The sequence below is a fragment of the Brugia malayi genome (assembly GCF_000002995.4).
Source record: "Brugia malayi strain FR3 genome assembly, contig: Bm_v4_Chr1_scaffold_001, whole genome shotgun sequence".
In the NCBI taxonomy this organism is placed as follows: domain Eukaryota; kingdom Metazoa; phylum Nematoda; class Chromadorea; order Rhabditida; family Onchocercidae; genus Brugia; species Brugia malayi.
Genome location: NW_025062475.1, coordinates 13,079,700 through 13,095,606, shown reverse-complemented (window position 1 = coordinate 13,095,606; position 15,907 = coordinate 13,079,700). Strand labels below are relative to the sequence as shown.

The 15,907-nt window shown below is 30.5% G+C and overlaps 3 protein-coding genes and 1 further gene across 4 annotated transcripts; 1 reads left to right on the top strand and 3 right to left on the bottom strand.

The window, feature by feature from the left end:
* Positions 1-1,466: 1,466 nt before the first annotated feature.
* On the bottom strand, positions 1,467-2,546 carry Bm2563 (MGC80968 protein, putative; the record flags this gene model as incomplete). Its single annotated transcript, XM_001894786.1, has 3 exons — positions 1,467-1,508; positions 1,880-2,077; positions 2,481-2,546. 3 exons carry the CDS (start codon positions 2,544-2,546, stop codon positions 1,467-1,469), a joined length of 306 nt encoding a protein of 101 aa, XP_001894821.1.
* A 411-nt stretch (positions 2,547-2,957) lies between these two features.
* Bm15575 lies at positions 2,958-3,138 on the top strand. The gene has a single exon (XR_006227960.1). The product of XR_006227960.1 is annotated as a pre-microRNA Bm15575 (primary transcript).
* Positions 3,139-5,147: 2,009 nt separating this feature from the next.
* Bma-dog-1 (BRCA1-binding helicase-like protein BACH1, putative) lies at positions 5,148-12,669 on the bottom strand (the record flags this gene model as incomplete). The annotated part of the gene is made up of 21 exons (XM_001894785.2): positions 5,148-5,340; positions 5,703-5,815; positions 5,906-5,992; positions 6,253-6,387; positions 6,691-6,811; positions 7,053-7,138; positions 7,256-7,420; positions 7,705-7,842; positions 8,066-8,147; positions 8,264-8,421; positions 8,840-9,031; positions 9,169-9,302; positions 9,395-9,550; positions 9,687-9,912; positions 10,032-10,134; positions 10,623-10,721; positions 10,904-10,980; positions 11,153-11,214; positions 11,557-11,799; positions 12,051-12,254; positions 12,555-12,669. 21 exons carry the CDS (start codon positions 12,667-12,669, stop codon positions 5,148-5,150), a joined length of 2,889 nt encoding a protein of 962 aa, XP_001894820.1.
* Positions 12,670-14,250: 1,581 nt separating this feature from the next.
* Bma-act-5 (actin, putative) lies at positions 14,251-15,907 on the bottom strand (the record flags this gene model as incomplete). The annotated part of the gene is made up of 5 exons (XM_001894784.1): positions 14,251-14,410; positions 14,610-14,775; positions 14,861-15,160; positions 15,237-15,588; positions 15,755-15,907. The coding sequence occupies 5 exons, from the start codon at positions 15,905-15,907 to the stop codon at positions 14,251-14,253; spliced, it is 1,131 nt and encodes a 376-aa protein (XP_001894819.1).

Here is a 15,907-nt window from a genome sequence, read left to right as displayed (position 1 = left end):
ACACTCTCACGATATCTGCACGTCAAACACAGCTTAATATCATATCGCTTTCCATTCTGTGATTATTGATACTCGATCATAAGCTAAGACTTCGGTATTGCAGTAAGACTAATATTTGGAGCTTGGAATTGCAACATTTCATTTGACATTATGAAAACTTCAGACTTCTACGAAGACGAATATGTTTTTGTCTGCTTGCTGATAAGAGTTGTAATCACACTGCTATTGTTAAGTATAACATATTAAAAAAAGCAACACTGATAACGGGCAACAGCTGAAATTAACATACCACCAAAGCAGGTAGTGATAAATGAGACGCTCTCATCTTCCTTATACTGCTTCTTTTTTCCTCACTGTACTTCCTGACAATGGAGAAAAAAAAAAGCTATTGCCAGGAAGTAGTGTCGATGTTGAATGTAAATTCTCACATTTTTGATTTTTACCTGTGTGAATTATATTCGAGAATGGAACATATGTAAAGTGTATTATTTGAGAATAAATAAAATCCCGAAAAAAGTTTTTTAAATCAAGAAAAAAAATTATAAACACATTTTGCAAGCCATGACTTGACTGCAGAATGAAAGGAAAACGATATGTGAGAATGAATGGGAAGGGATCAGTAGCAAAAAAGAGGAAGGCTAACCAGACAGAATTCATTAATATTTCAAGGTAAAAAAAAAAAAAAAAAGTTGTAGATAAAAAAGAGTAAGAAAGATTTTGTTGCTTTTTGGTGCTATTAACGAGAGAAAAGCTCAAAATAGCAGCAACAATATGTTATATAGAAACAAGATTGTAAATGTTTCGTTTTTTATCTAAATGAAAGAGCTCTACTCTTCCATTTATTCTTATTACGGAAAAGAGAAATTCACTTGTTCTTTCAGCAGACTGCAAGAGTTCTCAGAATTCCTAGAAATCAGAGAAACATTACAGTTCTTACAGATGAGAGATTCATCATCAAGTGAGAGTATTATCTGAATTTTAATTATAGCATTTACTTCACTCACCACCTTAACTATACACTGTACAATTATTCAGTTTAGAAGTTCATTCAACTCATTTTTAACCTCTTTTCTTACTACAACAATAACGGAAGGTTAGGATGAAATAAAATTGAAAGAAATGTTCCGAAAGAGAATATGGAGGAATAAAAGAAAAGTTAAAATTTCACTTAAAAGTAAATGCGAAAAAAAAGAAAACCACCGCCACTACTTTAATTCACAACCTGTGTATTTCAAAAAACTGCTGGTAAAATCAAAAAAGTATAATCAAAAAAATTGATATTTACAAGAACTGTGGAATTACAAGAAATCGGCACTTATTCACTGATGTGACTATAGCCTTCTTATCATTAATGTACCACTTGTTTGTGAAACAGTTCAAAAAAAGGTAAGAGGAACATCTGTGGATAAATTATTGTTGTCGCTTCAATGTTGAACTTCAGTGGATGAGTTTGATGGTGGTATATATTAATGTACATTAGGTGCTGGCGGTTCAGGAGCATCACCACCCTGCAAAAAACAAATTTCAGGTTAAGAACTAATAACTGTAATTGATCTGCAAAAAATTACTATATAAATTGCTTCTTTAAATTTTCCTAATTTCTAAATAAAGACAAAAGGCTTATTTTTTTTCAATAGAACGAACAAAAAAGCAAGAATTAGAGTTAACTTATAGCGTGCTGATGGAACAGTATTTTCAAAAATCCAAATTTGTAAATTGAAATGTAAAAAAAAATGTTCTGGTGTACTGAAAACTATAGGAATACGAGTTAAAACTAAGTTTAATGAAAAAGTTATTTATAAAATATGTATTGAATTAGAGTCATTATAAAATCTTTTATCTTTACTCTATGAAAAAATCGCCATTTCATTACACCTACCGGACGAGGTCCCGGTTTTCCCAATGAATCTGGTCTTGAACGCATCGAATTAGGACGCAGAAGAAACATCGCAACTGCAAGTATAGCCCACAAAATGACAATCATCATTAAATTGTTGGCACCAAAACCTGCACCTTGTGGACCCGGTAAATCTTGAACACATTCAGAATCCGTGCAATAGCCTTGTGAATCCCGTAACTAAAATAATATGAATAAAAAATGCTCATAACCACTGTATAAATTAATTTCATTTATTTTTCTTTTTGTATTACATTCATACAAATCAATCTCTCACTTTCTTCGACCTATACACATTGTAGTAGCATATTAAATATCTCGAGATATATTATTCTTCTCTTTAAGTTCAACTGCTAACAATAATATATCACACATTTTTTTTTAGTAAGTGCTTATTCTATTAAAAAAAAAAAGAAAGAAAAATCCGACTAATTGCTAAGAGACTTCATTTCCATGTACTTTTTAATTTTTTTCAAAAACTATATAACTATTCCATCTCTTCTATTCAGTGAAATAAATCTAAAAAAAAAAAAAAAAAAAGAAACGAAAAAAGAAAAGCTGAATCGAATAATTAATATTTCACCAATGAAAGTAAGCGCCTCATAGCGGTTTCATGGTTGAATAAACATTCACACGGATCGTCATCCATTTTTTATTATGTATCGATTGATGACTGATTTGTTAGTTAAGCGAAATTCCTAAAAAAAAAAAAAAAAAAAAACTTTTTTTCGCTAAAAATTAAGAAAAAAAAGAAAGCATTAAAATGTTTTAATTTGAAAAATGGTATATCAGAAGTGAATAAATATCAAAAGTGAACTAGAAAAGGAAATGATAAGAGAAAAGCAGGGGAAAAGAAAGAAAGAAAAGAGATGAGAAATATGATAACTGATAGCAAAAATGATTAACTAAACAGAATTGATAGAATTTCACATCGAACAGAATCAAATATATTTATAAACGAATAATATGACGATCTATTTGAATGCCACGTCAGTTCACTATAATACCACCCATTCTCCCATCTGTTTTCTCCTTTCCATCCCCTCTTCTCTCTCTCTCATCCCCTTCCTCTTTCCTCTCTCTCTCTCTCTCTCCCTCTCATTGTTTTAATGTTTTAGCTTGCTCTATAAAATAATATATTTTTCCTGTTTAAAAAAAAAAAATCTCACAAGTAACACTACTTTTTAGAGCAGTGAAAGAGAAAGAGAGAAAGAGAGAGAAAGAGAAAAAAAGAAAAGGGAGAAGGAAAAAAGAGAAAAGAAGTTCAATTAGCATTTTTCATAAGAGAAAATTATTTATTTTAAAAAATCAGAGACATTTACATTAATAATAATAATAATTAGTACTAATAGCAATAATTTAGTATAATAATAATTAATTCATCAATGATAATGAAATAGTGGTAATAATAATAATAATAATAATAATAATAATAATAATAATAATAATAATTTGCTGAAAAAGAGGTGAGAATAACCGGTTGTCAAATGTGCCACAGTTGCAAATGATCTGATATATTTCAATATTTTTATCAAATAAAAAAAAAAAACTTCTATTTTTAAATTTGTTTTGTTAAATTAACAAAATATCATATAGTTAAACAAACAAACAACAACAGACACACACACACACAAAAATCTATAGTGTAAATTAATTGGAAAATTTTCACCAAACATTTTATTTTATCATTTACCCTCCTCCATTTCTTCCCTATAAAACATCAAAATCATTGATCGGATACATACACGTACACACATACATACATACATACACATACATACATACATAAAGAAATGCGTAAGACATAGAGATAAGATCCTGAATAACGCTATCAGAGAAGCCGGTTTAATTCTGATATACGTCAGCGTTACGAGAGAAAGGTAAGAGGAAGAGGAAGAGGAAGAGGAAGAAGAAGAAGAAGAAGAGCTAAGCTAACTAAATAATATTGTTCACATTTCAATTTTATGAATTTATTAAAAATGTTTGTGGTTAAATTGAGTAATTTCTCTGTTTCTTTTTCTTTTTACACTTTCTTTCTTTTTTTAAAATAATTACTCATTGATTGATTCAAATTATTTATGTACGTAAATAGCAATACTAGATGAAATGTAACAACGAGTAAATATGATGAGTAATATCTTTGAGAACTTATTAGTACAGTTTGTTCTATAACATTCATAAATTAATTTGAGAATAATTAACTATGAATAGATTTATAAAATATTTCTTTGCTGTTGATAATTAAATATCAATAGCTACATTTATCATTTTAACAAAACGAACATATGGAGTGTGTAATATTTCAGTGGCATTTCTGAATTCATTTGCCACATTTTTATCCATTTATTATAATTTTATTGGAAAATTTTTTTATAATGAAACTTATAGTTTAAATATTACATTCAAAAATTGCTATGAAATAAGCATTATCATGATAAACTAAGTTTATTCTCTGCTGAAGATAGATTGTAATCTAATCCACAATGACTTCATTTACCTTACTTCACATTTTTGTGATAATAAATCACTTGCTGTTATCTCTTTCTCTTTCTAAACCAAGGATCACTGATAACAAACTCACATCTTTTCTTCTTTGCAGCAATTGTTTTATCATTTACACCTTCAAATCGACATTTCCGATATATCAGGAATGATAACTATGATATTTTTTTTAAAAAAAAGGAAAAAAAGAACAATTTATCGGCAGTAACTGATCAAATTAATTCATTCAAAGATAAACATAACAACAAACTTGGAAATATATTATTTGCGACTAATAAAAAGACTAAAACACAATTAATGCCTTGCATGAGCCCAAATCTCAAAATCACTTGCAAAAAGAAAAAAGATATAAATGCAAACAAGAAAAATGTGACTATTCTTTCTCATTCTTATTTGTCCGATGTCTGAATTATTCCTTATTTATCATCCAAGTGTAAATTTAGAAAGAAAATTATATTTGTAAAGTATAAGCTGAAAATCAAGGTTATAAACTGTAGTAAAGGTGAAGGCATTTAGCTAAACAATAATATAAGGCAAGAAATGAATGGATTACTTTTATGCATAGATTTGCTAAATTTTAAAAATCAAAAAAAATCGCATTTAAAGGAAGGAATGTGTAGCAAAAACTGATGAAAATTCAAACCTAAAACATACGTAAACTATAAACAGCCTAGGAACATTCAAAAACAAGTGTTATTTCTCATTATTAACAACACTGAAAAGCACTACAGTTATTATTACTAGCTACCTAAGAATTTTTAAGTTCCATTTTGTTAACAAAATTGGCTAATTCGTTAAGAAAATGCTCGTAATTTGTCAACGGTCTCAACTGTTTACGTATCCATCGAGAAATCTTTTTAGCATTTGGATTTGCTTGTGTTTGCAATAGTCGTTCGTCAAGCATCAAAATCGATCCCCAATCGGAACGATGCCGTAAACATCTGTAAATAATAAATATCTAGAAGAAAAATTGATATAAATCTGATGAATCTAGCCTGAATTTTCATACATTTTACCAAAACAAGAATAGCATTACAAGCTATCATTACAAGTTACAAATATATCACTTTTTTTTTTTTTTTATAATGAAAGTGGAAAAGTAAAAAGTCATTTAATATTACTACCAAAGTTCCAACAATCTTAACTGTATTCAAATAATTTCGAATACAAATTAAAAAGTTATATTATCTTTGTTCAGAAATAATTTCCTAAAAATACAATTTTTTGACTAGCAAAGATGATTACAAGATATAATATAACAAATTAAATTATTACACAAATCTGATGAAAAATTTCAATTTACCTTCCCAAAGCTTGATTGAGAGCTCGATATGCTTGCATCGTATACCATTCATCACCCGATAAGAGTTGTAATTTCGTGCAATAATCATCGTTATATTTTTTCTTTTCAATAACCTGAAATATAATTATGATCAAAAATAGTCACATTAAAAAAAGTAAAAATTGAAAAACGAATACTTATTACTTTTAAGTTATCAAACTTACTTGTTCATCCACAGCACTGGGAAATGGTATACCAACGGTCACCACGCAACGAGCTCTATCATCAGTGAAATCAATACCTTCCGATATCTATTACAAGAATTAAGGTAAAAAGCCAATGAAAACATAAAATATACTTATTTTGCAGAAATCGCCATTTTCATTTAAGTAAACAATAGTAAATGAAGAAAAAAAGAACTATAACGATTACTTAAAATACGTTTGTTAGAAAGCAATCAGTATGAAAAAAAAAAAAAAAAAAAAGTTTAAGAAAGACTTAAAATACGAGAATTGAGAGGGTAAAAAGCTTTATACTAAGTATCAAAATTCCAAGAATTTTAAATAACTACCTTTCCCCTAAAAACTGCCATCAACAATGCGCCAGTGCACTGTGGTCCGATATCTAAAGAATTAACAATCGCCCTTTCATATTGCATCATAACAGTATTCATTAGTGATGAACGACGTGGTTCTTTCAAAACAAGCTGAAAATAACAAAATTAATTGTTGACAGATTATCTATCCATCCATTTTTTGACTATCTGATATTTATGGAAATAGTTATCACAAAAGACAAAGAGATGAAACAGTAATGATAACTAATGATTGTGATTTAAAGAACTGATAAGGAAGATGAGGTACAACTGTGTCGCTCAATTTCTAATCTTACAAAAATCTAACATTTTGATAGAAAGATTACATAGCTTTGGTTACAGGATCCAATAAAGATTGTGCTTGACAATAATAAAAAATGATCAATGTAGAGATATTAAAATTATGATAACTACCTTGACATTTTGTATCTGCCTTAAAATACCCGTTGTTTCCATATATTCATAAATCTGATCCAAGACACGATAACTTGAAAAAAAACATAACACACCTTTTGGTATTATTTTACACACGTGACTGAAAAAAAAGATGCGATATATCTTTTCACTAAATAAGTAAAAAAAGAGTAATTGCAACCTAACTAATAAAAAATGAAAAAAGAATAATATGATAGTATTTGAAACCAATGAACAAACATTTCAAAAAGTTTGGAAATTTGTCCTATCTTCTTAAAACTATAAAATACAGTAGAATAACTTTCTGCAAGTATAAAATAAATTAGAATAACTTTGTGCAACTATAATAAACAAATGTACACCTAAGAATCAATGAAATTTCTCGTATAAATCGATCATCTCGATTGATAATTCTATAAGTTCCACACAATTTTTCACCACTTGGTCCCTGAAACACTTAGAAAAACGCTGTTTCTATTACTAATTCAATTAGTGCTTTTTTTTTTCTTTTTTTTTTCCTTTTTTTTCAAAACAAGGACGTTATAAAGACTGAAATAAAACTTACGGATGGAATAACTGCAGCGAAAATCTGCTCATCCGGTATAATTTGATTTCCTTCCATTTCTTGTTGAAAAGTAGTACCAAGTTCGGTACGAAAAGTATCCGTCGGAGAGAGTGTGCCAGAAGCTAAAATAACACTGCGACATCCTTTGAATGCATCTATATATGCCTAAAATATTAAACTATATCAGCTTTTTTAAATCAGTGTAGATTCTCTTAATCATAAAGTTTGACAACTGCGCTCAGTGGCAATTACAGTGGATTAGCATAATGCCGAAACTATGTGATGACTTGATATTAAATGATGGGGACAATCTTGATATTCTAAATCCAACAAAAAAAGTGTTCGATGAGAAAAAAAAAAATCAAAATTCTAGGACTAAACAAATTATAATTCAGTTTTTTTAATCATATAATTATTTCAGAAAACGAGCATATCATCATAATTCTAACCAGTGACGGACGCATACACCAAAAACTGATAGCAACACGATAGCCATATTTCACTTCGCGATATCCTTTCAGACGTGTTTTTGAATCTAACCATACTTCCTTTTCTTTCTCATATGAACTCATATCTAAAATATCGACCTGAAATTTAGATAACTGTATTTGATTGTTCTAAATGCAAATCCATTTTGAGCACACAACTGCCATATTCAATTAATAAGCAACACTTTTGTTTCAAAATACTATTCAGCATACAAAACGTTCATTCCTTAAACCGCATATGTAGCGCACACTACCTATCTTTTCCTATATTTTCAATTCATACGCAAAAAAAAAAAAAAAGAAATTAGCAAATCAAACAAACGCTATCTGATGAATTCTTAGTAATATCGAAAAGATTTGATTGCGCATATGGAACAAATGGCTTATCAATACATACAAATAATCTGCAAAAAATTAATGTAAAAATCATTTTCGACAATATTTTAGCACAAAAAGAATTGTAAAGACATTGAAACTATTTCGCAACATTATTATCAATAATTTTTGATTAAGAACTTACTTATATGCAGTACGATTGTCATCCCGAAAATATGCTTTAAAAAAATATAGAAATTTTTCCACACAAACAGCTGTTGAAGCAAATGGCTTGTAATACTTTAAGTAGGATTGAAACTCATCATTTTCATTACCCGTATCGGTAATAGATATAAATGCTTCCTGAAGAAAACAGTTAACTTTAAACCACTTTTTATTGATATTGACGAGTAATACTAAAGTAACACTGATCTATATAAGTTCTAGATTCGCCTTTTCATAAAAAAACTTTTTCTTTTTACGCCTTAAAACAACAGTTGTTATGTAGTAGCCAAGCTATGTATAGCAGTGCTTACTAAGGCTAAATTCGAATAATATAATACAAAGTAGGAATCAAAAATTAATCCACAAATCAGTGTTTTTCATAAATAAACTCCGAAAACAAAATCAATACGAATTCTTCCAAACTGTCAATTCTAGGAATCACCTATAGAATTATCTGAAGTCAAATCCTTAAGCATTCAAAAAAGCGATGTAGAATCCTATTTTTAAAAACTTCACAATAGGCTGATAATATCAGTTTTTTGAAACGACATCTTACCAGTAGACCTGAATAAGCAGTCCCTTTGCCGGTTTTGTCAAATATATTCAAATCATTATTCGCAAACGTTGTGAAAAGCTTCTCCCAGTTAAAAGTATAGGTAAGTCGATCATTTTTCATCGGTGCCGATTGAAGAGCATTTGATGATACATTCACAAACCAATCCAATATCTTATTTAAGAAACTAATTACCTGAAAAAGTTATACAATATTATTTATATATCCTTTTTATAAAATAACTATGAAAATATCACTATTTTAGCTTTCTACAAAAACAAAGTGTTTCCGGGAAAGTCATCATAATCGATCTAATTTGATTCAACACCAACTGTTTTAAAATGGCCCTTCAATATTTCCAAACACTCCTTATATCTTCCCGCCCTGTTGTCTTGTGTTTCAATCAATCCTTCTTCCGCAACAATTTTAGCATCCACTTTTGCAAGTTCTTTTTCAAGTTCTGTTGCTGAAAAGATTTTCCACTGCAATAAAAAAAAACCTTAAGTCCCAAAGAAGATAACAAACAACAAATATTTCTTAGGCTATAAATTTTCTAACCTTTCTCATATAAATCTGCAGCTGCACCAACCAGTTCACGCTCCATGAATGTAAAACTAACGGCTTCACGACAAACATCTTCCACGTTATGCGCTTCATCAAGAATAACTATTGTGTTTTTTAGGCTTAAACCAGAATTCGTACGAACGATAGGATCTACAAAAATTTTATTGGGTAATATATCACTTTATTAATGATAAGACTAGAGAAAATTAGAGTATTCTCTATTAATTTCTCAAAACTTCAACATGTCAAGTCTTACACAAGCATAAATATCATAAAGGATACATACCAATTAAATAAGAGAATGGACAAAAAATAATATCAGCATCATCGATAAGCACTCGAGCAGTTGAGAAATAGGGACAAAGTGATGGTGTGGAACATTTTAGTGCTTCAACAAGATCTTCTACATCCCAGACATAATTCACTTTTCGAGTAGTTTGTGCTATTAAACGTCGTATTGCGCCCGGTTTTTCATATTTCCCACGCATTGCATTTTTGTATGAACAACCAATCTAATCAAATCTGATTTTAAATTTAAGAATCGCTTAAAATAATGTGAGAATACTGTGCAAATTTAGATATGTAGCAACATTTGTCTAGCTGTATAAATTAAAGCAAAATTTTAAATTACCCCATCCGAAGATATGAATTCTTTACATTTACTATTGATATCATCATTAACTTGTATTGCTGGATTGATACACATATATTCACGACTTGCCAGTATTGTATGTCTGCAAAAAATCACCCTTATTTTAAAAATGAAATTATTTTTGATTGACAAAATTAATAATAAATGAGAGTGAGCCTATTGTTAGCAGTATTTATTTCATATCATTAAAAGTTAAATGGTCCTTTAAAGAACAAGACAAGATTATCACTGATTCCATTTCTATAACAATTCGATTTTTGAAGGATGAATTCAGACTGTTCGAAATTGGATGACTGTCTGTGTAGAACATGTCTCTAGAAATTTCCTTAATTGGAAAAAAATGTCAAAAGAATTTTTGCCTATTCTTAACGACGTGCTCAATTGTAAAGATACTCTAATGACGCTATTTATCATTTTATATCTTGTTCTGTTAAGTTCTAATTTAAATTTCTTGTTGAATCCAGTGAGATAAATCAAAATACTAATAAAGGCGCTGCAAACAATAGAAAGTGAAATTTGTATAAGTGAAATTACGTTAAGTTGTATTACACAATATCAATAAAACATTACTTAATGACTCCATCTTGACTATATGGCAAGCGTGAAAATTCTTTTACCACTTGGCTAATTTGTTTATGTGTTCGCGTTCCATAGTATATTGTTACACGTCTGAAATAAGCAATAAGTATTTCGGAATATGTATACTTAGCGGAAAGATCATGAAAGTTATCGTATTAAATTCACTACGCTTAGCTCATTGTTCATTAATGCAATGGTCAATCGTTCAATACAAAGTAACGATTAGAAATTCTAAAACATGAATGGAAGAAATATTCTTAACATAATCTTACGGTAAACAAGTGTGGCTTTCCTCCGTCACATCTTTCGTCGACAATTTACTATCATCCAGTAAGGTAGCTCCTTCCAACTATAAATTTATATTATTTTAAATATTAGAATTATACGATTATATTAAACATTAGAATACGTTATATTAAATAATAGAAAATCACATATTAGAATTAATTCTAATGTATTTCATATAATAAACGCAACAATTATTAATTTTTCGTAAAGTAATTTATAAACAGATAGCTCACTTTATTTGAAACAACTGGCGAGCTTGCAACTGAGCGAAAATCATTCTCAAATTCATCTTCTACTGAAAAAAAAAAAAAAAAAGAAATATAACACTTCACCTGCAACAAAAAATGTATGCATAATGAAGTAACTGTTCCTCCTCTCAAACATCTAAAACATTCCGTCAATTGTAATATATTAGAGGTTTAAATCAGGTAATACTTGCACATGGTTTTTCAGTAGTTATTTATAATTTAACTTTCATACTGTCAAGTACATCAATATCTGCCACACAACAGTTGTTGGTTATTTCTGAATGAAAAGAATTATCTTTCATTAATTCTAATTTACATTAAAGAGATCATTACTAGTTTTAAATCTACATTAAAATATTATCTCCCAACAATTGGTAAAAATGACTTACTTGTAGAAAATGATTGAGTATCACATGAACATTCGGCTGTATTCATACCTTTACTATTGTTATCGCTTAAATCAACACCATTTAATTCTCCAAATAATGTGCTTTGATCTAAAGTTTTATTACCAGAATGTCCATTACCACTACCATTATGACATGCTTTGCATTCATCACGTGATTGCGTTCGTTCCTTTTTGTATCTTTCAAGCCAAGCACAACTTGCTGACAGAAGTCCAAGTGTTTTACCTAAATCATTTAAATTTCTTTCTGGTTGAAAATGCTGTAAACAGTGAAAAAAAAAAATTAAACACAATAATTTGAAAAAACTTAAAATATAACAAATGCTGAATCAGTGGAAATTTTATACTGCAATTACTTTATACAGGAATTATTGTATTATTCTCCACTTAAGTTTGTTTTCAGCAGTTTACAACATCATATAAAAAACTCGAAGTTTGAAAAATTCTTCAAATCAAAATTTTAACTAATAAACCAACCACTTCCTGTTGGGCTTTCAATCAGCGCATTAAGTTTATTCTTTAAAGAGATAAGAATTTTTGCAATCATTGTTCGCTGCGTAGCATACGGTTGTATATTTGGTGGTAACTTAATCATATATCCACAAATTAATAAATCCGTATAATTGAGCGACTGATTATTTAACTTTAGCGAAAGCCTTTTAGACGATAATCCACCATTATCTATTCATAATATAGCATAAATTAGGGCAAAAAAAATTCATCCAAAAATTTGCAAATTTTCCGAATGTATTAGCAAATTTCAGAAATAATGAGCTATTCTTATGCTTTAATTATCCATTAACTTAAGATAGTATTCAGAGTAATTATACTTCCTTATTTTTAATACATACTTATTAATTTGAGCCATACTTAATCTATTTTTCAACAGTAATTTATAGAATGGTTGAAATTTATGAAATGAAATAACTTTACAAAATATTTATAAAAGTTCATGAAATAAATTTTTGACAGAATATTCACCAGTTGATCGAGTTAAATATTTTTGATTAGCTGTACACTGCTGACTATCATTCGTTCGACGTTTTCGTTTGCTCAAATATTCTCGAATGGAAGACTCTGCTGGATTAGCACACATTTTAGCAACACGATAACTATTTCTAATTTTCTGTGAAATCAAATCAGAAATCACCCTGCAAATCTTTTAACAATTACTATCCAGCATAAATTAAATTCATTTCGAGATTAAACATTGCAGTAAAATCGCAAAAATTAATTAGATTGTGCTGAATCAATCTTACAATCAACACAAATTACCAGACACACAATTTGCATATTTGAAATTTCAATCCAATTTCAATGGAACGAAAGTTTCACAGTGTACCACTGCCTTAGTTATAATTTCAACAGGCTTAGCTTTGAATCCACCGAAAAATTCAAGTTTGAAAGAAGCGCATTTGTCATACAAAGTGCGCCTCTAATCACTCTCTGAATACTTTAAAATCTTCACCACATACCAACACGTCTCTAACAACTCCGAACACGTCCCTTCGCATTGTGGTAGGAACAGTCAGTGTTCATTCCCAAAAACATTACTATTACTTCCTTTTCAGATTCTCGCCCTCTCCTTGTGCAAATTTTAAGCTCATTTCTACACTTCCAATAAATCTTTCAACTCCATCCCTTTTCCGTGTCGAAATGATGAAATCACTCATCTTTGGTGGTAATTAACACATTTCATATGATTTTACGACCATACACTTCTTCATTTCAATATGTTAACACATAGTTCCAAAAAAAAAAAAAAAAAAATGTCATTTTTCTGACCACCTAAGACGTTAAAAAACGCTTTGTTACAGCCAACGGATAAATGAATTTTACGAAAAAGAAAAAACCTTCAAAACGTTTTATTACATATTATTTTCAAGGAAACAAAAAAGAGGAAAAAAAATATGTCGATTATAATAAATGATAACGACAAAAAGAGAATAAAATGAAGAAACATCAACGAGCGAATATGCCCAAAAATTCTTAGCTTAAAAAGAAACAACAAAAACCAAACACTTTTTAGGAACGAGGAATGGAGAAAAAGAGAAAAAATAGGAAAAAATTGACGAGGACAGGTGGATGGATGAAGATAAAAATATGTGGATAAGTGGAGGGAGGGCATTCTTTATTCCGTCACAGGAAAACTAAATCTGAAGAAATTCAAATTATTTCAAAATCTTACAGTCCTTTCAATAGGAGTATAATCCGTCGTTACCCTTCAAAAAGAACGCAGCAAAAAGATGAACATGAAGTTCAGGAATGTTATTTTCCTTGAGAAAACAGATATAAAAAGGAAATGGAAGAGCCAAATATCCTTTGTGGGAATGTGAGTGGAAATTTTTCATTAAGCTCGAACGATATTTCCATGTCTATATAAGAGAATAGTCAAAAGACATCAGTAGGAAGTCTAATAAAAGAAAAAAAAAAACAAAAAAAAAAAAGACGGGAAATAATTCAGGTCCAGAATTTTGTAATATAACTCCGATTTTTAATCGCAGAAACAAAAGAAACTAGTATAGTAAAATGGGTTGATATATTAATAAGTGGAAGGGATGTGCGGCCGAGTAAAAGGACAGTTTAACTTAATATTTTTGCTGCATTTGCTGCTATAGCTTTTCTGGGAGGTTTAAAAGAGATGGAAAATAGCAGGGGCAGCAATAGTAGCAACAGTCTAGAAACATTTACGGTGAACAATTGAAGGTCCCGATTCATCATATTCTTGCTTCGAGATCCACATCTGCTGGAAAGTGGAGAGTGACGCCAGGATAGAACCACCAATCCAAACCGAATATTTACGCTCTGGTGGAGCAATAATCTTAATTTTCATTGTGCTAAAACAAAGAATTCAGTTATAAATTATACTACATCAATAAAATATATTTAGTAGATACATAGAAGCATACAAAAATATTATCCAGATATTGCAAATATGAATAGCAATTTAATCGCCCTCCGACATCGGTGCACACGTTAATGCAATGCAAAAACATAGTCCCGATAAGTTACTGCATCTTGACAAAACCAACTAACCTTGGGGCAAGTGCAGTAATCTCCTTCTGCATACGATCAGCAATACCCGGGAACATCGAAGTACCTCCCGAAAGAACAGTGTTCGCATATAGATCTTTTCGGATATCAACATCGCACTTCATGATGCTGTTGTACGTTGTTTCATGAATACCAGTAGACTCCATTCCTAAAAAACAAAGTTTTTTAAAATGAAACAGAAGATACTAATGGCAACCATTTGAAATATTTATCAATTACACGAAGAAAATTACCAAGGAATGAGGGCTGGAAGAGTGCCTCCGGGCATCGGAACCGTTCGTTGCCGATAGTGATGACCTGTCCATCGGGAAGTTCATAGCTTTTTTCCAACGATGATGATGATGCTGCAGTAGCCATTTCTTGCTCAAAGTCCAAAGCTACATAGCACAGTTTTTCCTTGATATCCCGAACAATTTCACGCTCCGCAGTGGTCGTAAACGAGTAGCCGCGCTCGGTAAGAATTTTCATGAGGTAATCGGTGAGATCACGACCAGCCAAATCGAGACGCAGAATTGCGTGCGGCAGTGCATAGCCTGAAATATTTTATGATTGCAGTGCAACTTTTTGAGGTATACAACAAAAAACATAAGAGATTAAAAATTAAGATACCTTCATAAATTGGGACAGTATGTGTAACACCATCACCAGTGTCAAGCACAATACCAGTTGTACGACCAGAAGCATATAGGGATAGCACAGCCTGGATTGCAACGTACATAGCTGGGGTGTTAAAGGTTTCAAACATAATTTGTGTCATCTTTTCTCTATTTGCCTTTGGATTCAGTGGTGCTTCCGTCAATAAAACTGGATGCTCTTCTGGTGCTACACGCAATTCATTATAAAATGTATGATGCCAAATCTTTTCCATATCATCCCAGTTGGTCACAATGCCATGCTCGATCGGATATTTCAGCGTGAGAATACCTCGTTTCGACTGAGCTTCATCACCGACATACGAATCCTGGAATCCGCATATGTACTCGAACTTATGAGTCAAAGCACCAAATATGGCGTTAACATGAAACCATCTTATCAAAAGCTTGTCGAACTCTACGAGAGATTAAATGAAACCAGGAAAATTTGCCAAAAACTAACGCTCTCATGAAAAACTGCAAATAAATATCTACCTTTTGCCCCATTCCAACCATTACACCTTGATGTCTCGGGCGACCAACAATAGATGGAAAAACAGCACGTGGAGCATCATCACCAGCGAAACCAGCTTTGCACATGCCAGAACCATTGTCGATTACAAGAGCCGCAACGTCGTCGTCACACAT